The 21,582-nt window shown below is 43.4% G+C and overlaps 1 protein-coding gene across 1 annotated transcript in view; it reads right to left on the minus strand.

Moving 5' to 3' along the window:
- ca10a (carbonic anhydrase Xa) overlaps positions 1-21,582 on the minus strand; it is a 439,876-nt gene that overhangs the window by 28,005 nt on the left and 390,289 nt on the right. Inside the window, exons 4-5 of the mRNA XM_034075221.2 lie at positions 19,696-19,881; positions 10,690-10,785 (exon numbers count right to left, since the gene is read on the minus strand). Coding sequence (XP_033931112.1) covers positions 10,690-10,785; positions 19,696-19,881 — 282 coding nt within the window. The remainder of the gene's footprint in view (positions 1-10,689; positions 10,786-19,695; positions 19,882-21,582) is intronic.

Genomic DNA, 21,582 nt, shown 5'->3' on the forward strand with positions numbered 1-21,582 from the left:
GGAGTGCAACTGCCGCTGCGCCTCGGCTTGTTGACAATAAAGACGCCAGAAGCGAAATGTTGAAGTATTTTAGCTATATCTCTGACAGCGATGGCAAGCCTACGGACACCACGAGGCCTGTCTGTAAGGCCCCGACCACACAAGGACGAAAACGGTCGTTTGCGTTACTGTTTAGTGTCATATAGACCGTTCGGCCACACGAGGACGACCGAATACGGCACTAAACGACTGCGGAAACGATAACGGGTCCCAAGGTTGATAGAACGGCATACGCAACGCTATGGGGGGTCCAACGGCTCCGTGTGTACGCCCTATACGATCATTTTCTGATAATGATGAGGCAATAGCCCCGCCTCTCCCCACCTCTGCTGCTCACCCCCGCGTCAAAGTAAACTGCACACTGAATTCAGATTATTTATCTTTCTCTCGATATGGACCTAAACGCGAGTGAAGTCTAATCTGACAGGACGGAGACACGCAGCTCTGCTCACATGCAGCTCCTCCCTCTGCAGCAAAACACACACTTCAAGTCAGATCATCACCCTTAGCTATTTTAATTACCTCTCAAACTCCCTAAACTAGTTATAAATATGTTTATTTTTACTGTCGGCCGGGTCACTCATTACTGGATCAGCTGCTGCATGAGACAGACACTGACGCTGTCCGAAGAGAGGGAGGAAAAAGAGAGGCTCCGTGTATTTTATTATTATATTATATAGTCGTTATTCATTTGTTTTAAAGCTCAATAAATAACAAAGAAGACCTTTGACCGGGACTTTTATCATTTTGTCCGGAAGATTTAAACTTTAATACACGTTGACTGGCGAAACACTCTGCCCGGTTCCCTCGGCCCCCACCGTGGAGAATAAACAGAAGTGCAACCATGACAACCTTCTTCTTTGCTGCTTTTGTGGAGGGAGTTACAGCGCCACGTACAGGCTCCTGCATATGTACTGCAGCTTCTCCAGCGGTTGGAGCTAAACGGAGCGGTCTCATGTAGACAGACACTATCCGGTGAATATTGCGTGTGGACGGAAGCTTTTTTGCGATTGCGTTTGCGTTAATCCTATGCGTTTAGCCGTTTTCGTCCTCGTGTGGCCGGGGCCTAAGACATGTTTTAGATCCCTGCAAACCAAGGGAGCCAACACATCAAACTTGGCTAAGCACCTCACCGACCGGCATCCAGAGCTGTTTAAAGAATTTAAAGACGGACAGGTTGGCGAATGTGATAGATAACATAAAATTCATGCTCAAGCCCATGCCCTCAAATCTAAGTCAAACAAGTGTAATTTATTTTGTGACAAACGAACGTTTTCGTAGTTTGACGAGGCAATTAATGGCAGTGAGTGGATTTGTCTTGAAAATTAAAAAAGCCTCCCCGTTGGTCCCCACGTAGCTGCACCACCCACTGCTGTCCTTAATGGTGCCTCGCGACTCCACGCCCAGAATGGGCCCTTCCTGCACGGCTCTGAGTCAAAGCAGCGGCATCGGAAATCTGACAAGGCCTAAGAAAGCATGAGTCACTGCAAAGGGGGTGTGTGTGTGTGTGTGTGTGTGTGTGTGTGTGTGTGTGTGTGTGTGTGTGTGTGTGTGTGTGTGTGTGTGTGTGTGTGTGTGTGTGTGTGTGTGTGTGTGTGTGTGTGTGTGTGTGTGTGTGTGTGTGTGTGTGTGTGTGTGTGTGTGTGTGTGTGTGTGTGTGTGTGTGTGTGTGTGTGTGTGTGTGATAAGCGTGATTGTGAAACAACATTTTTTAACACGCTGGTTTTAACAAAGGTTTTCTTGCACTTCACTGCTTCTGGATGTGTTTTTTAGAAAGTGGTGCTGGAGTATTTAGCGAAAAGAACAAAAAGGATGTGTATTCAGTGGAAATGGTTTCAAACCCTTTTTAGTATAATGGAGAACTCTTACAAAAGTTTAATCTTAAAGCTGTGTTGGGTTCCTTTGCATGTCAGTGATGACATGCATTAGAACTGCTTAAACACAACTGTAGATCACACAGCATGATATGGGCTCTAAAACAGAGATGTATTTTATATTATACTTTGTATTAAGTAACTTGAACTAATGTTGACAGGTAAATGTAGTGGCATCAAAGTATACAGTTGCATTTAAATAGAAATAAAGTAAAGTATCTCAAATGAGTCAATACTTCTGACTATTGATACTACACTACATTTACATTTGTAAAAACAAGAAATATTTAGCTTGTATCCAGGGGCGCCTAACCCCTGTCAGTCACGGGCCCTTAGAGTCGTCCTAACTGTTCACCCCCTTACCCCCTGCCTGTATCAGACATACGTTTATAAATAATATTTTGGATTTAGAAAATGTTGAGGATTAAAGCTTCTGTAGTAGAACTTTAAAAACAGATATTATGAATGTGACTATGTTGTATGGATCCCCTGCTCTGGGCACCCCTCTTTTAGGACAGTGGTAGCAGCTTTTTGAGTCTCTCTGGTTCTGGAAGTACATTACATTCTGAATAGACAATGTAGGGTGGAGCTCTCTCTATACTCAACACCACATACTGTATAAACAGGCTTGTAAGATACAAGTGTCCATGAACACAGCAGTTAAGGAGTTAACTATGGCTCGTGAGGTGCATGCTGCTACAGAACATCCAATCACTGAGCTCAACAAGTACAGCTTCCCACTAAATGGATCCATGAATCTGACTTCCTTTATTTGGCAGCAAAGTCTTTATAGTCATCTGCATAGCCAAAAAAATCATAATTTCTCCAAAATAAATCTGTAATCAAAACTGTTATGTATTCTTTTAATAAAATTAATAATGCAAAGTTTCTGGACATAGAGGCTATCAGGAAAAGGAATCTTTGGTCAAGGACAGGAAATTATTTACAGGGGAAATGCTTTAGGATTCTACAACACGCTGCTCGTTCCTCACATTATTTTCACAACATAATATTTTCTTTTAGGGAGAACCTCAATGTTCCAACATGGAACACTGGAATCTCTAAATGCTTTCAGATAGTTCAAATGATTTCGACAGCAGTTGTTGGGAGTTGTAATTGAATTCTCTCCATGAAGGCTTTTCACTGGCTTTTACCTTTGGATTTTTATCAAACAACCAGAAAAGTTCAGTTTCTAATTTTCTGTCGTGATGATTCAGGATGAGATTAACCTGTTTAGCCCTGAGCCTGTTTTTCAGGCCTCAGGCTCGAAAATGACATTCCCAGAACAAATGACTATAACTTCTAAAAGTGTTAAATTAATAATCTTTTTTCTCAAAGCAATGATAAACCTGTGAGTTGGATGTAGAAGAGTCAGAATAAATATAGATGTTTTTTATTTTAAAGTAAATTCAGATTGAACATGGTAAAATGTAAATTATAGTGTCCGTCCAAAAAGAACTTACTTAGAGTGAAAACCACCCTTGAATGATGGGATAGTAGACTAAAAGCTTTAGGAATCCAAACTATAACATATAATAAGTACTCTGTATCAAGATTGTAGTATCTACCGTGAGTTCCGTGCTAAGTGCGTTAGCATTTTTCCGCTCAGGACTCATTTTTCCGCTCAGGACTCATTTAGATGCTTCTTGTGAGACTTGTGTTTTGTTTCGGTAAAAATGGTTCGCATCGTCTGTTAGCTGAGTTTCTTCCCGTTAAGTGGGTATGACACAATAATAGGTTTTTAAAAGTTAAGAAGCCCTGAGACCTGTCTCAGGCGGGGGCTGCCGGGCTTAACAGGTTAATGTCTGGTAAAGACTTCCAACTGTCCAAAAATGAATGACTTTCTCCAACAACAGACACTGAAATTCACTGACTTCACTTCTCCATTGTGCTCATTGATGGAAATACTTGGTTAGTGTTGTAATATTAAAATGATGTCTTTGCAAGCAGAGTAACTACTTCTTCAGGCTGTTAAGTCACCAACCACACCTACAGCTCTTCACACACCTCCCACACACTCCTGCTGCTGGGGGGGTTGACCCAGGTCAGCCTTTTCTGTCTCTAAGATATGATGGTCCCATTGACATTGGGGAGCTAATTAGCAGTTAGCAGCTGAACTTGGCGCTCAGAGCGGTGAGGATGTCGGCTACTTCTCTGATCCCTGAGCCTCTCACTGAAGATGGAGACCTCTCACACACAACAAAGAGGGGCACTGCCACCGCTGACAAGGAGCCAAGCCCATTGTTTGGCTCTGCAGGATAATTGGAATATTAATTGTTTGGGATTCGTGGGTTCTTGAGTTTAACATTTAGAAGATTTCATGTGAAGACACCCAGGGAGCGGGAGAGTGAGGAGGGGGGGGGGGACTGCAGGGATTATAGTTGATTCCTGACGGGCAAACACTACCTTGTCTCTTAGAGGTAAACAGAGGTCGTACAAAGTATTATCAACTAAAACCCAACATGAACTAGAACACTGGTTGATACTTGAAATCCTGAACAAATATTCAAAATCACCACTAAATCTATACAGGACATCATAGGACATAGGATGGAACTTCTGGGTTTTATTCAAAGAAATCTCTCCACAACGTTCAAAGTGTTTCTGCCTGCTTGTCGTAGGACTAGGTGGATTATTATTGGATTGAGCAAATACACGGAAAAAACTGAAACGTTGACTTTGATTAAATATGTCAACAGATTTCACATAACTGTATTAGGTTAGTTGAAAGCAAAAATATGAAGTTAAAATAAAAATATATTAGGTTCAACTTAATACTATTGCAGTAGTATTACACATGCCGCTTCAATCACATTAGTATGCATGAAAAGTGACAGGTGGCCCGCCCCCAATTATGCAAATGAGCTAAGTCCCGCCTCCCTTTGTTAATCTAGGTGTCTCTTTGAAGTTATGCGTGAGACTGTCTAGCCCCCGCCCCCTCACAGCCCAGGCCTCTCCCCCTTTTTCCACCCCTTCCTGTCACACGATATGAGGCCAGAAGATCGTGGGGGGTGGAATTAGGTGAAAAAAGAAATCTATGCAGACTAAATAAAAAGCCAGTCATTTCCACTCATCAAGTCACCTTTCAAAAAAAAGAAAAATGGCCAAGAGACGCATCGATATGGGTTTAATCAGCGAGACGCCTGTGACAACTTAGCGCCATCCGTCCGGAGCGCCAATCAAGAAACAGTAGCAGCATCTGTGCCGGGTTCAAACGCCTCCAGCCGAAGATCTGTGCACAAACTTATCTCGTGCCCTCATTGGTCATGTGCGCGTTCATGTGTGTTGGAGGAGGGGCTCTGTAAGGAAGTGGCAGATTTTTTCCGGTTGTGTACTTTTAAATTCTAGCTCACTCGAGCTGGTTTCTCCAAAATGACCTGCCCCACTTTTAAGAACAATTAACACACACACACACACACACACACACACACACACACACACACACACACACACACACCACACACACACACACACACACACACACACACACACACACACACACACACACACACACACACACACACACACGTTGGAGTTGGCCTTTGATGTGAGGGTTGAGATAAGCCTGGGATGTTAATCTATATGTTGATTAAGACACTCTCTGTGAGGTGAGAAGCAAGGGGATGGAGTTCATTTCATTTCATTTCAAACCTTTATTTAACCAGATTGGTCCCATTGAGATCATAGATCTCTTTTTCAAGGGAGACCTGCAGCATATAGGTTCCACATGAAACATAAAACAATAAAGGACATGATACATTATATTTACAGGATACATAGTTATAGACATTTACAAGTGCCCATTGTATCAGCAAGCATTTCATTTACCCTAGCTTTAAAAACATGCAGAGGAATGAGATTGCTCAGTTTCAATTCTTGCTGAAGATTGTTCCAAGCAAGTGGAGCTGCGCACATAAAAGCTGTCTCACCTAAGACAGTCCTTGCTCTTGGCACATCTAACAAGACTACATCATGTGACCTCAGACAATAGCTGCTTGCAACTCTCTGTGTTATCAGAGAGCAGATATAATACGGGAGTTTACCCAACAAAGCTTTATAGATAAACGTGTACCAGTGACTGAGCCTCCGTACAGAGAGTGATGGTAAACCTGCCTTGGTATACAGGGTACAGTGATGTGTAAGCGCTTTACAATTTGTGACAAATGTGATGATCAGCGGTGTCAAATGCTTTGGAAAGCTCAATAAACAGAGCTGCACAACTCTGCTTATTATCTAAAATACTAGTAATGTCATTTACCACTTTCATTGTGGCAGTGATGGTGCTGTGTTTCTTTCTGAATCCTGACTGATGTTTAGACAGGATGTCATTTTTACATAAAAACTCCTTTACTTGTTCACTCACTAGGCGTTCAAGAACCTTAGCCAGAACTGACAATTTAGAGATTGGCCTATAGTTATTTAACATAGTTGCCTCCCCTCCTTTCAGTAAAGGCAAGACATAAGCAGACTTCCATATTTTTGGAATTGTGTTCGTGCTGAGGGAGAGGTTAAAAAGAGAAGTAAGAGGTGGAGCAATAACATCTGCTCTATCTTTAAAAAGAAAGGTTCTACGTTGTCCGGGCCAGCCGGTTTCCTAGGATCTAACTTGGATAATGCTTCATGAACAATACCAACAGTTAAAGGAGTAAAACTGAAAGGGTTTTCCAGACCACATTGTTCAGAGTCAAGGATTGGAGCGTTCACAGGAGCCACACAGCCAAACAGAGAGCCACAAGACACAAAATGCTTATTAAAACAATTTAGCATAGTAGCCCTGTCTGATATAGTGCCAGATGCTGTGGTGAGGCACGGAGGTAGCTCATTTGGGATATCACCAGTGGAAATCGATGTTATGGCTTTCCAAAATTTCCTAGGATTATTCAGGTTTTCTGTGGTAACCGACAAATAGTACTTTGATTTAGCACTTTTTATTTGAGATGTGAAGCTATTTCTTAGCTGCCTAAAACGTAGCCATTCTACCTCTGAGCCTGATTTCCTAGCCTTAGCCCAAGCATTATTTCTCTCATGAAGGAGACTGGACAGCTCAGCAGAAAACCAGGGATTGTTTCGTCCCTTCACTCTAAATTTACGCAGAGGTGCATGTCTATCTATAATTTTCATAAAACCAAGATAAAAATAAGACCATGTAGTTTCTACATCAGCACACAGATTGATTTTACCCCAATCAAAATCAAACAGGTCATGTAAAAAACCCTGCTCCACAAAGTATTTTTTGTCTCTCTTTGAGATGATACGTGGTTTAACCTTTTGGACCTTAGTGTCCCTAATTGTGGCCACAACACAGTGGTCACTCACATCATTAGCAAATACTCCCACAGATGAGTATTTATGTGGAACATTTGTTAGAATTAGATCAATTAAGGAGGATTTATTTGGGGACTTAATATTTGGGCGAGTTAGTTTTTAAAAAAGAAATACGCTCAAACTAAATAAAACAGCCATTCATGTTCACTCACTAAGACACCTAAAAACGTTTTTGTCCTCTCTAAATTTGATTCAGGGTTTGTTTCAAATGATTTGTGCTTGCTAAGGATGTTTCTTTTTAAGTTTTTGTGAAACTGTTAACTACAAGGAAGTCTCTGTTTGCAAAGAGGGTATTCATATTAATTTAAAAAAGATCTTATTTAGGTTTTAATAGTGATAACTAAGGATGTTCTCTTTAGTTGTAGGGCTTGTGAACAAAGAAAAGCTGTAAACACTTAAAATACATAGAATCAACAGTGTGAGGGTAAATTAAAATATTCATTTACAAACATACAAGGCTTTGTCTACTGAAGATCAATGCAAGGGCAGAGTTTTACTCTGTGGGGGGACAAAAGAAGCATTGTTAATCACCTGGACAAAGGACTCTTTAAAGCAGAGATACCATATGCAGACACATACCTGAATATCAGCAGGAGAGGACTCTTTAAAGTAAATACATTATAAGGTTAAAATAATATATATATATATACGTGGTGGAATTAGTTTAAACATCCTTAGTTATCACTATTAAAACCTAAATAAGATATTTTTTAAATTAATATGAATACCCTCTTTGCAAACAGAGACTTCCTTGTAGTTAACAGTTTCACAAAAACTTAAAAAGAAACATCCTTAGCAAGCACAAATCATTTAAAACAAACCCTGAATCAAATTTAGAGAGGACAAAAACGTTTTTAGGTGTCTTAGTGAGTGAACATGAATGGCTGTTTTATTTAGTTTGAGCGTATTTCTTTTTTAAAAACTAACTCCATCCCCTTGCTAACATCCCAGGCTTATCTCAACCCTCACATCAAAGGCCAACTCCAGTGTGTGTGTGTGTGTGTGTGTGTGTGTGTGTGTGTGTGTGTGTGTGTGTGTGTGTGTGTGTGTGTGTGTGTGTGTGTGTGTGTGTGTGTGTGTGTGTGTGTGTGTGTGTGTGTGTGTGTGTGTGTGTGTGTGTGTGTTACTTGTTCTTAAAAGTGGGGTAGGTCATTTGAGAAACCAGCTCAAGTGAGCTAGAATTTGAAAGTACACAACCGGAAAAAATCTGCCACTTCCTTACAGAGCCCCTCCTCCAACACACATGAACGCACGCACATGACCAATGAGGGCACGAGATAGACAGTTTGTGCACAGATCTTCGGCTGGAGGCGTTTGAACCCGGCACAGATGCTGCATCCGTTTCTTGATTGGCGCTCCGGACGGATGGCGCTAAGTTGTCACAGGCGTCTCGCTGATTAAACCCATATCGATGCGTCTCTTGGCCATTTTTCTTTTTTTTGAAAGGTGACTTGATGAGTGGAAATGACTGGCTTTTTATTTAGTATGCATGGATTTCTTTTTTCACCTAATTCCACCCCCCACTATCTTCTGGCCTCATATCGTGTGACAGGAAGGGGTGGAAAAAGGGGGAGAGGCCTGGGCTGTGAGGGGGCGGGGGCTAGACAGTCTCACGCATAACTTCAAAGAGACACCTAGATTAACATCAGAGGCTTATAACACACCGGTGTGAAATCACACCTGCCTGTTATAACACGTCAACCCTCATATCAAAGGACAGACATCAAAGGCTAATTAGATTAGACAACAAAGGGCTGTGAGGGGACAGGGGCCAGACAGTCTCACGCATAACTTCAAAGAGACTGCCTTAATCAACACCTAGATTAACATCAGAGGCTTATAACACACCGGTGTGAAATCACACCTACCTGTTATAACACCTCAACCCTCACATCAAAGGATTAGACAACAAAGGGCTGTGAGGGCACAGGGGCCAGACAGCATAACTTCAAAGAGACTGCCTTAATCAACACATCAAAGGATTAGACAACAAAGGCGCTACACAGGGGGGGCATTTCGCACCTACCTGTTATAACACCTCAACCCTCACATCAAAATATTAGACAACAAAGAAGCTACACAGGGGGACATTTCACACCTACGTGTGATGACACCTCAAACCTCACATCAAAGGATCTCGAACAAAGGGAGGCGGGACTTAGCTCATTAGCATAAGTGTACCCCTCACATCAAAGGATCCCGAACAAAGGGCGACGGGACTTAGCTCATTTGCATAATTGGGGGCGGGCCATCTGTCACTTTGTATGCATACTATTGTGATTGAAGCGGAATGTGTAATACTACTTATTGCTTTCAACAACAACAAAAAACAGTTATGTGACATGCGTTGACATAATACATTTAATTAAAGTAAATGTTTCAGTGTAGCGGCTTTGCATTTTAGTGATCCTGTGGGCTATTTGTTTTCAAATGAATCAACCCCAGTCCTCGTCTCAGCCAACCCAGTCTCACAACAAAACGTGAAATAGCTACGTTGGTCCACAGGGCAAAACGTAGTATATTCACAAATAACCTTCTCAAGAAGAAGAAATGTGTCTCTCAGAATCTAAACGGTAAAACACAAAAGCATTGTACACAATTTAAAACAATTAATGTTGTGTAATTAAGAAGGACGAACTGATGTTTTTTCGTCGATCAGTACTGCAGATCAGGGTTTCCGTTAGCCGGTTTTTAGCTGGTAAAATTGATTAAAAACCGGTAAATTCAAAACCTGCCGGTCAAAATGTCCAGTGACAAAAAAAATCTTACGCTTGTAAAATGTACAATCACGTGACATGGACACTGATCATTGGAAATGAACAGGAAAACATATTGTATTAATTTCACGTCTTGAGAGGGTTATTTGTGAACATACTTTTTGCCCTGTGGACCAACGTAACTATTTCACGTTTCTTTGTGAGACTTGTCTCAGCACCGAGCACAAGAAGCTCCACATGCTCTTAGTGATCTCAAAGCCAAAACAAATAACATATTGTTTTAAAACAACTAAGTTGAAACGTACTAGTTTCTCTTATGATTAATGTTAAAAAGCAAAAAGTTAAAGTAACCTAAAAAGACTCAATCAATCAAAGCTCTATGATTGATTATAGTGTCTGACACCCCATTAATTAGTTTGGTTAAATACATGTACTGATGTGTGAAACACCTGCACTATTGCGAAATGTGTAACTTCTCCGTCAGAAATATTTTTGACATTTTACAGTAGGAAAAAACGATTTATGTAAATAATAAAATAAGGATTTCTGAACTCGAAGAGGATAATAGCCTAATCATGGAAAGAGGCATTTCATTAGTAACGCTAAGAAATATTTGCCACCACTTAATTAGGTCAGCGAGTGTTGAAAACTCCAAGCTCAAATCCATTGCAAATGATGGGTCATGACATGTCAAAAGAGAAAATGAAAGGCAGCTGTAAACACATGAGACTTACCTTCATGAATATTGACACGATGACCAGTCCATTGGGGCTTTTAGCAGCTTCTGTGTAATTTGTGTACAGCTCATGGTTGTAGTGGATCAGTTGAACCTGGAACATGAGGAAAGTCAAATCATCAACAACATTTTGATGGTGGGCACCAGCTGACCCCCACAGTGAGTACAGAATAGTGGAAACCTTGGAGTTGAGTAGCCTTGCAGGGAATCTATATTATCTCATTCACATAATCTTTCCCCTCTGCTACATCATGTCAGATGATTTAAAAGGAAAAATCAATACAGGATCAGAAGTCTCCTGTGGATTCACGGAGACACTAATGGAAGGAGGTGGTGAGCGGAACATTTGTGTACTCGGAGCAGATGTGGACAGAAATAATAAGAGGGACATAAAGAAGCGAGGATACTTTCATCGGTGGATCCAAGGCCAGCCTGCTCTCGCAGCATGAGCAACATGTGTCACTGAGGCAGACTCATCCTCCGCTGTAACACTCTGCCTTTCATGGTGCTGGAAACTGCTGAAAGAGGAACCTAGCTTCTAAAGGCTGTTTTGACAAAGAGTACATGTAGCTCAAAGCCAGCAAGAGGAATCTGTACATATGCATTTTTGAAGTATTTTATATTTGTGTGTACATTTGACACGTGGAATAGTAGATCAACAGGAAAGGGAGGAAGATTTAACACATTTAACGTGAAACAACATGCACAACCGATCGTGACCGAGGAATGCATATCATGAAAGTTACGGTGCTTATTAAGCATTTTGGAACTTAAGTGGTAACGTGCCAAAGTGCTTTGTTTTGTACGTTCATCAGTATAATAATCAAAAGTAGAAATATGTAGAATAAGTCTCACAGTGTTTACTGAGCTGTGTGGGGTTTCTTAAACTTTGAAAAACACGTTTGAATGGTGATATACACATGATAGGTTAAGGCCTCACAAGTTTATAATATGGACATTTGTATTTATTTTAAACTCTTTTCATACAATCATATGGATCATGTGGATTAATATGTGTGGACCGGTGGGGGGGGGGACATTTTATTTCAATCCCAACCATGGTCATGAAGAATATGTGTTCCCTCTTCTTTAAAATAAACATGATTATAGTTGAAGGTTATTGTCATACAACATGTTTGTATAAGCCATGCTGTCGACACTGACGATGAATATGAAGGCAGTAAATACTGTATAAATACTGTATAAATACTGTAGCACAAAGGGCTGGTAATGTTTCAGATGTGTCCCAAAGGCTCTCACGCTTTCTCTCCCTGCATCCATAAGTGCCTCATCTTCACTCATCGGCAAAGGGCTTGGCATGCACTATACTGAAGGATATACATAAACAAATGTAAGAGGAGAGTAATTATGAAACGCTCGATTCGGGGAAGCACAGAGCGACAGAACGTCTATAAGTGCAATCAAGGCGAGAGAAGAAGTGATTAGAGCCCCGCGCTGATCTGATTAGATTTTTAGGGGAGAGCGTTGGAGGCAGCCGATGTAACTCATCCACACTCCCTCTATGACACATTGCACACAGTGTGCTGCTAGTGGGCAATAACAGGCCATAACAGAACGAGTGTCTGCCAAACGGAGAAGAAAGAAGGACGAGATGCAGAACAGAAGATGGAGGAAATAGAGGCTGCGGCCCCACGAGGACGAATTTGGTCGTTTGCGTTACTGTTTAGTGTCATATAGACCGTTCAGCCACACGAGGACGACCGAATATGGCACTAAACGACTGAGGAAACGACAACGGGTCCCAAGGTGGATAGAAATGCATACGCCACTCTCTGGGGGGTCAAACAGCTCCGTGTGTGCGCCCTATACGGACATTTTCAGATCACTGATAGTGATTGCGCAATAGCCCCGCCTCTCCCCACCTCTTCTGCTCACCTCCGCTTACCCCGCGCCAGTGCTGAAGTGTTTCGCCACCAACAACAACAACAATGGCGGATCGCAGAGTTGCTATCGTGCTCCGGGCGCTATTGACCATGCTACAGTTGTTTGTGCAACATCTACAGCAATAATGATGAGGCAATAGCCCCGCCTCTCCCCACCTCTGCTGCTCACCCCCACGTCAAAGTAAACTGCACACTGAATTCAGATTATTTATCTTTCTCTCGCGAGTGAAGTCTAATCTGACAGGACGGAGACACGCAGCTCTGCCCACCTACAGCTCCTCCCGCTGCAGCAAAACACACACTTCAAGTCAGATCATCACCCTTAGCTATTTTAATTACCTCTCAAACTAAACTAGTTATAAATATGTTTATTTTTACAGTCGGCCGGGTCACTGATTACTGGATGAGCTGCTGCATGAGACAGACACTGGCGCTGTCCGAAGAGAGGTAGGAAAAAGAGAGGCTCCGTGTATTTTATTCATTATATTATATAGTCGTTATTCATTTGTTTTAAAGCTCAATAAATAACAAAGAAGACCTTTGACCGGGACTTTTATCATTTTGTCCGGAAGATTTAAACTTTAATACACGCTGACTGGCGAAAAACTCTGCCCGGTTCCCTCGGCCCCCACCGCGGAGAATAAACAGAAGGGCAACCATGACAACCTTCTTCTTTGCTGCTTTTGTGGAGGAAGTTACAGCGCCACGTAGAGGCTCCTGCTTATGTACTGCAGCTTCTCCAGCGGTTGGAGCTAAACGGAGCGGTCTCGTGTGGGCAGACACTATCCGGATAATTATTGCATGTGGACGGAAGCCGTTTGCGATTGCGTTTGCGTTAATCCTATGCGTTTAGCCGTTTTCGTCCTCGTGGGGCCGCAGCCTGAGTTGGTAATTAGCTCCAGGAAGAGATGAGATAGAGCCCTGCAGCAGCACATCGTTCATCACACACACACACACACACACACACACACACACACACACACACACACACACACACACACATACACACACACACACACACACACACACACACACACACACACACACACACACACACACACACACACACACACACACACACACACACACACACACACACACACACACCCATCTGAGGCGACACTAACACTCTGTGCCTGCTCCCACTGAGCAGACTGCATGAAGACACAGATACAGACAGGTTATATAATCGGGTGTGACAGATATTACAGTTACTGCAAATTAGGGTCTGGGTCCAATCGCACTTCATCCAATCAGAATGCTCTGTGGAATCTACTCATCACTTCATCCAATCAGAATGCTCTGTGGAATCTACTAATCACATCCACTGGCAGGCTGCGGCAGTGACTGGATAAGCAGCGCATACCTGGGATGGAACATATACAGTTTAAGGACTCACTGACAAAACTGAATCACATTTGCAATAACTAGGCTAAACTTACTAACTGCTCTTAAGATTCGTTTTATGAAAACCATGTAAAAGCTTCCATCTGTTTATTTAAGAGAACATTTAATGCTTATTTATAAGTATGCTAAAAAGGAGGCTTGAGTAATACATCGCTCAGAGCTCCACGACTCGTTGTGAGACATGCCTTCTGTATGCAGTGTCTGATGCTCCGTGAATGACTGGTTAAATAAATGTCCTGATGTGTAAAACACCTGCATTTTGTGACATTTTCACAAATATGTTGACATGTTACAGTAGGAAAGAACCATTTATGTATACAGTAAAATAATGATGTCTGAACTCTAATCCAGTAGATCAGGGGTGTCAAACTCAATTTCATCGCGGGCCACATTAGAATTATGGTTGCACTCAAAGGGCTGGTGGTAACTTTAAGACTATATATAAATATACATAGATAAATATGCATAATAAATATAAAATAATGTATTATTTATTTTACAATATTTCCTCTGCATTGGATTATTATCAGATAGGGTAATAACTTCATAATTAACTACGTCTGAAAGCAGAAGTCTAGGGGAAATAATTGCAAGTCTCTTCATTGCGCATGTCACAAAATGAGATGCATTGTGGGACATGTAGTTTATGGGCAACGTTATCCTGTAAAGCGGCACGTAACATTATAATACACTTATTATATTCTTTGCAAGCTCTTGTGGGTCCACATAAAATGAAGTGGCGGGCCGGATTTGGCCCCCGGGCCTTGAGTTTGACACCCCTGCAGTAGATAGACAGAGCCATACATTTGATTATTAATGTTACCATTAATAATCCAATGGCAAGTATTTATTCCTACTTGCCATTGGAATGAATATGATGTGTGATTCATGTTAGCACGGGCTAGCTAAGTTCCAAACCTTAGCCCCACTTTTTATTTGTATGTCCCTCCTAAGCCGTGTGAAAGAAGGACGAGATGCAGAACAATAGAAGGAGAAACCACTGATTGGGAATGCTCTTCAGAGTTTGCTTATCAAGTCTAATGAAGGCTGTGGCGGTAACGGGATACATAGAACAAAAAGAAACGGTATTCAACAAAAGGCAAATCCCCTCTCAGACACATTGAGCAGATAGCTTTCCACACGGCATCTATTGCACGTCTGTCCGTCCTGGGAGAGGGATCCCTCCTCTGTGCTCTCCCTGAGGTTTCTCCATGTTCCCTTTAAACTGGGGGTTTTCTCTGGAAGTGTTTCCTTGTACGATGTGAGGGTCTACGGACAGAGGGTCTAAGGACAGAGGGTCTAAGGACAGAGGGTCTAAGGACAAAGGGTCTGAGGACAGAGGGTCTAAGGACAGAGGGTCTGAGGACAGAGGGTCTAAGGACAGAGGGTCTAAGGACAAAGGGTCTGAGGACAGAGGGTCTAAGGACAGAGGGTCTGAGGACAGAGGGTCTAAGGACAGAGGGTCTAAGGACAGAGGGTCTAAGGACAGAGGGTCTAAGGACAGAGGGTCTAAGGACAGAGGGTCTGAGGACAGAGGGTGTCGTATTGTCATACTGATATTCTGTACACACTGTGAAGACCACTGAGACAAATGTAACATTTGTGATATTGGGCTATAAATAAACATTGATTGATTGATTGATTGATTGATTGATTGATTGATTGATTGATTGATTGATTGATTGATTGATAGCAGCTGTGGATCAGGAAAGGGTTTCAAAATCCACTTGTTTCTCCAACCAGGGATCCAGCATGCTTCTCAAACTGTGGTCTGTGCTCATGTGTGTCAGCGGTGGTGTAAACACATGTGCTTCATGAAAGGCAGCTTTTCCTATCAACACAACATGTTCTGATTCTAAACATCTGGATTCTTCTTTTCTAACGTTACACTGCTCTTGGAACGTATAAAGGCCTGTGTTATGTAAGACTTCTTTATTTTTAAGTCTTACATAATACACTGAAGTAAAACATATTGTATTGCTAATTATGTGTCTCTTTTAGTTATTTGCATTGACTTTGATGTTTAGGTGATTCAAAATGAACGAAAGTGATCAGGTTACATCACTGATTATTGATTTTGATAGGATTAAGTAATTGTACCAGAATACATTTTTAAGGTAACCATCCCAACCCGGATGTCTGATGAATAGACATCATTATGGTCAATTAGGTTAGTTGAAAGCGGTCATATTAAGTTGAACCTAATATTTTTTATTTAAACTTAATATTATTGCTTTCAACTAACCTAACACAGCTTTGTGATAACGTACAAGTCACAGTTTGAGTTTCCAGTGACATGAGGTCTAAAGCGCCTCATGGCTCTTCACTGGGATGCTGACCTTTGGGCAGCACCACGTCTCTCACACTGGCTTGAGGACAACACTGCATGGGATAAGACAGGGTCACTTGTCTCACTCTGGACTGTGTATGTGTGGGAGGGGGGGGGGGGGGGTCATGACAGCCTCTTTATGGCCTGATGGCTGGCCTGGCCCGGGTGGGCAGGGAAATAGGAAGACAGCAAGTCGATAGCGTTCATCGCTAACCGGGAGAGGGGCTGTAAACGCGCTGGGCTGGAAATGATGCTCTCCACCCCCCCCCCCTTCAGATGAACTGGAGCGTAGATCCATAAGCTAACAAACGGGCAGGCCTGCTCCCCCCACCCCACACTGACAGAGACGCCTGGCCCTGGATGTGCACGTGTTGCTGGTCAGAGCTCACCTGTGCTGCTCAGCCATGTTGCCTTTGGAATGATCATGATCAGAACACGAGTTCATTCCAGCATGTTTGTTCACTCCAGGACGTACAGAGATGTTCTGATGGGATTTCAACCGTGCCACAATTAGCACTCGACATCGCTTTGAAAGAACGTGCACTTTATTAAAGATGAATGGTAACTATGGGAAACAAAACACATCTAAAGCTCTGTGAGCAGTATTCTGTGATATTAGCTTCATGTGATGGTCCTTGTTTGAATAGGGATGCATGTGGTTGGTGGGATTTGAAACGTGTGGATCTTTTCACACTATATCATTTGTATTTTATTTGTATTATTATTATTGTATTTGTATTGTTATTATTATTATTATTATTTTTAAATGCATCAGTTACATGTATGTTTGTCCATAATCACGTGTTTCATCATGCCATTGCACATGAGCTCTAAACGTGTCCGTGGCTCAGGGAGAACAACGTGTTGACGTCAGCTGACTGTGATGTCCTTTCATGAACCAAAGTTACAATAAAACACGTTGGTGTTAGAAGGTGATCAGATTGTGTGGGGGTCGGAGGATCAGACTGTACTCAGAGGATAACTCCATGTGGTTGTATCAGTGTATGAAAACAACCCGCTGAAGGAGTGGATAAGGAATGAGGAATTAGCACCAAGGTGTTTCTAGACTGAGCAGTAGCTGCAGCTCTATGTACGGCTTCACTGCCAGGTCTCCTGCCTCCCCACAGTGGGGGGGGGGGGCTGGCTTGGGTCCGCTCTCTGCATTCAGGGACTTGTCCGTGTGGTGAGCTTCACAGTGGCTTTTTACAGCCTGTGCACATTTTGTTTGGTTTGTTTCACAAATTCTTTGAAGGAAAATGTCCGTATTTTTTCTACGTGGTGGAATTCATCGTGGCAACCTTACCTTGGATTACTATAAAGCATTGCTCTGACCATATGTGTTCCTCTACATATAAGGGGTGATTCTTATTCAGGATTCATTCACAGTGGGTCGTTAGTTTGGCCACGATTCCGATCAGCAATCATTCGCCACATCTCAACTGATCTGAGAAGTGGAAAGGCGTCGGCTTGGACACCCAGCGGGAGAGAGAGGACAGTTGAGGAGATCACTGATCATGAGGACGAGTTAATACCTCTAAACGTTAAACATATATCACAGACTTCCTTCAACCGCATACGCTCAACTGATAGGAACATCCGTCTGTTCCATGTGGCTGTGTAGAGATCTCACGTTGCCATGACGATATGATTGTGTGAGCACTTCTACCTATATGTCAGGGACGGATAATAAATCATATGAATACCAATGGATGTGTGGATAAGACTGTGTGTGTGTGTGTGTGTGTGTGTGTGTGTGTGTGTGTGTGTGTGTGTGTGTGTGTGTGTGTGTGTGTGTGTGTGTGTGTGTGTGTGGTGTGTGGTGTGTGTGTGTGTGTGTGTGTGTGTGTGTGTGTGTGTGTGTGTGTGTGTGTGTGTGTGTGTGTGTGTGTGTGTGTGTGTGTGTGTGTCACTCCCCTTGCCCCTGAGTATCAGATCAAAATGCATACTTTAAAATACAGCCATCAAACTAAATAAATCACACACATTGACATTACACACACACACACACACACACACACACACACACACACGATGTATGAAAGGGTGAATTGAAGATGTACGCGTTGGAGAGCTACCCCCCCCCTCCACCCACAGGCTGCTGGTTCATGAGGATACTTTGCTTACAGAAGTTGTAATACGTTTCTCTTGGTTCACGTTTCAAGGACAGGCAGAGCCACCGCTCATCAGCAGGCGGGGGCGGAGGAAGAGGCAGATATTCAGCCTTTTCGATTATGAAACATCTTATTGGACCTTGAAGCCTCAGGGAGGTGGGGGAGGGCTATCGGGGGAGGCGGGGGATGGTTCACTCAGAAGCAGTGGTGTCAGTGAGGAGGAACAGGCAGACGGAATGGATGCTAAAGAGAACAGTGTGTCCCACCGTGCAGCCTCACCTGAGGCTCATCCGCGCAGAGACTCACACACTGATTCATTGGATGCTCTCGTAAGATAACACATCACACATCACCTCTTGTGTTTCTATGCAAACAATTCATTTATAAAGTAACTGAAGCTGCAACACAAGCACCTCAAGTATCACTTAAGTACAACCATTGAGTAAATGTACTTCATTATATCCCCCCCTGGATTTAAGTGTTCAGTCTCCAGTTAAAGACATACTGTGGAAATGACTCCACGACCTGTCCCTCCTGTTGCCTGGGCGATGCAGAGTGCAACGCAGCAACACTGTGACATCACATTTCCAATCTCTGCTAATCTTCAGAGCTGCTCGGCTCCAACACGGTGCTGACCCGCAGGCAGCACATCCGTGAAGGCACGGGAGGAATACAGAACAAACCCCTGTGTGTGTGTGTGTGCGTGTGCGTGTGTGTGCGTGTGCGTGTGCGTGTGTGTGCGTGTGTGTGTGTGTGTGTGTGTGTGTCCTTCAGGCTTGTGTTACAGCTCTATCCACCCCAAAGCACCGTAAACATTTGTTTTATTATGATTTGAATCTCAGCTCTCAGACTGAGGGAGGGTAACTGATTAGGATTAATTATAATACATCTGCCTGTCAAGACTGCAATTACTTTGTTGACACACAAATGGGTTATTCATGTGATGGTGACTCGTGATTCTGTTGGAACAATCAACGCCGGGGAAGCTAATTGTTCGACTCGTGAACATTTAAAATGGCAGAGTGTGTGTTCAGCCACCATCACGTGTGTGTGTGCGTGTGTGTGTGTGTGTGCGTGTGTGTGTGTGTGTGTGAGAGTTGAATGTTTAACTGTCAGTTCCTGCTGAAAGCGCTGATGCCGATGCTGTGAAAAGTCCTTCAGAGCGTCACACGGTTCTCTGCAGATTCTGGCTCATAAGGAGTCAAGTGTTCCATCAAAGGATGCATGAGGTCTGACCGCAGTGTGAGGCTCACCTCTCCGGAGAAGCCCTGTCCGTTCAGCAGGTGTTCAGAACCCTGGCCGTCCTCGCTGCCAAAGTGTAGCCGGATCTCTTCCAGACGATGGCTGTACGTCATCGGGCCCCCGGAGATGTTCACCAGATGCTCCTTGTCCAATCGCAGAGAGACGTGGCGGCCCGTGTTGTACATCGTCCCTCCCACCTGCACAAGGAGAGAGGAGGAGACACTGATCATACGAGAAGATACACATGTTAATCAGAGTCAGGAGAAACACATGTGAACAAACACTTCTTTATAAAACCTTACAGTCCAAGACAAATATGTATGAAAGAGCAAACATGAGGCCATGTGACAGGAAGTACACTCACTCACTGTGTGTGTGACTCAGTAGCACACAGACGGCTGCCGGGCCTCACATGATGTTCTACTGACCAACAGACAGCGAGTTGAGGCAACTGTACAGTCTGTGTAGCAGTGGCCGAGTAGAGTCAGTCTGACTCTGGTCCGTCTGTAACACAGTGTTCTTTAAAGGCTCTAACATATGTTGAGTGTGCTACACTTAGGATCCCTTATATTGCTCATTCATCGGGTTTTAACAGAATGGACTTTTGATTTCTTCTTCCAGATTTCATCTCCAGGTTAATGATGTCTGAAGTTGGACTCTCCCACAAGCACAAACATATGCAGCATAATAGTTACCAATACTTAATGACAACAAAGTAAAGAAAAATATAATAAAATGAATCTCTGGCAGCTTAATCAACTCTTCCTTTTATACTTAAAGCTTTCAATGCCATAAAGCATGAGGTCCGTCCCTACGGGGGCGACATGTGCACACGCTCTGCAACGGCTCAACACATTCCCATGAGGACAAAGCTCTGCAGTTACAGAAAGGATGCAAATATAAAAACTCAAATGTGCAAAAACACATGAAAATGAAGAAACTTCTCCACAACCTGAGAACATGTGCAGCTTTGGGAAACATTCACCAACTTGAAGAAACATGCGCAGAGTTTAATGAAAGTTGCAGAAACCAAACGCTGCAAGACATTCAAAACACAATGGAGACCAGGGGACACTAAAGAGTGACGCACACAGCTGGAGACCTGGGGACACTAAAGAGTGACGCACACAGCTGGAGACCTGGGGACACTAAAGAGTGACGCACACAGCTGGGAGACCAGGGGACACTAAAGAGTGACGCACACAGCTGGAGACCTGGGGACACTAAAGAGTGACGCACACAGCTGGGAGACCAGGGGACACTAAAGAGTGACGCACACAGCTGGAGACCAGGGGACACTAAAGAGTGACGCACACAGCTGGGAGACCAGGGGACACTAAAGAGTGACGCACACAGCTGGAGACCTGGGCACACTAAGAGTGACGCACACAGCTGGAGACCTGGGGACACTAAAGAGTGACGCACACAGCTGGGAGACCAGGGGACACTAAAGAGTGACGCACACAGCTGGAGACCAGGGGACACTAAAGAGTGACGCACACAGCTGGGAGACCAGGGGACACTAAAGAGTGACGCACACAGCTGGGAGACCAGGGGACACTAAAGAGTGACGCACACAGCTGGAGACCTGGGGACACTAAAGAGTGACGCACACAGCTGGGAGACCAGGGGACACTAAAGAGTGACGCACACAGCTGGAGACCAGGGGACACTAAAGAGTGACGCACACAGCTGGGAGACCAGGGGACACTAAAAAGTGACGCACACAGCTGGGAGACCAGGGGACACTAAGAAATGACGCACACAGCTGGGAGACCAGGGGACACCTAAAAGTGACGCACACAGCTGGGAGACCAGGGCTGAAGTCGAATAGTCCATTTAGCTGAGGAACCTTCCTAAAGGAGTGAAATGACCCGGAAGTCCCTCAGTGGCAGCCA

Source organism: Pseudochaenichthys georgianus, chromosome 23 (genome assembly GCF_902827115.2).
Source record: "Pseudochaenichthys georgianus chromosome 23, fPseGeo1.2, whole genome shotgun sequence".
In the NCBI taxonomy this organism is placed as follows: Eukaryota; Metazoa; Chordata; class Actinopteri; order Perciformes; family Channichthyidae; genus Pseudochaenichthys; species Pseudochaenichthys georgianus.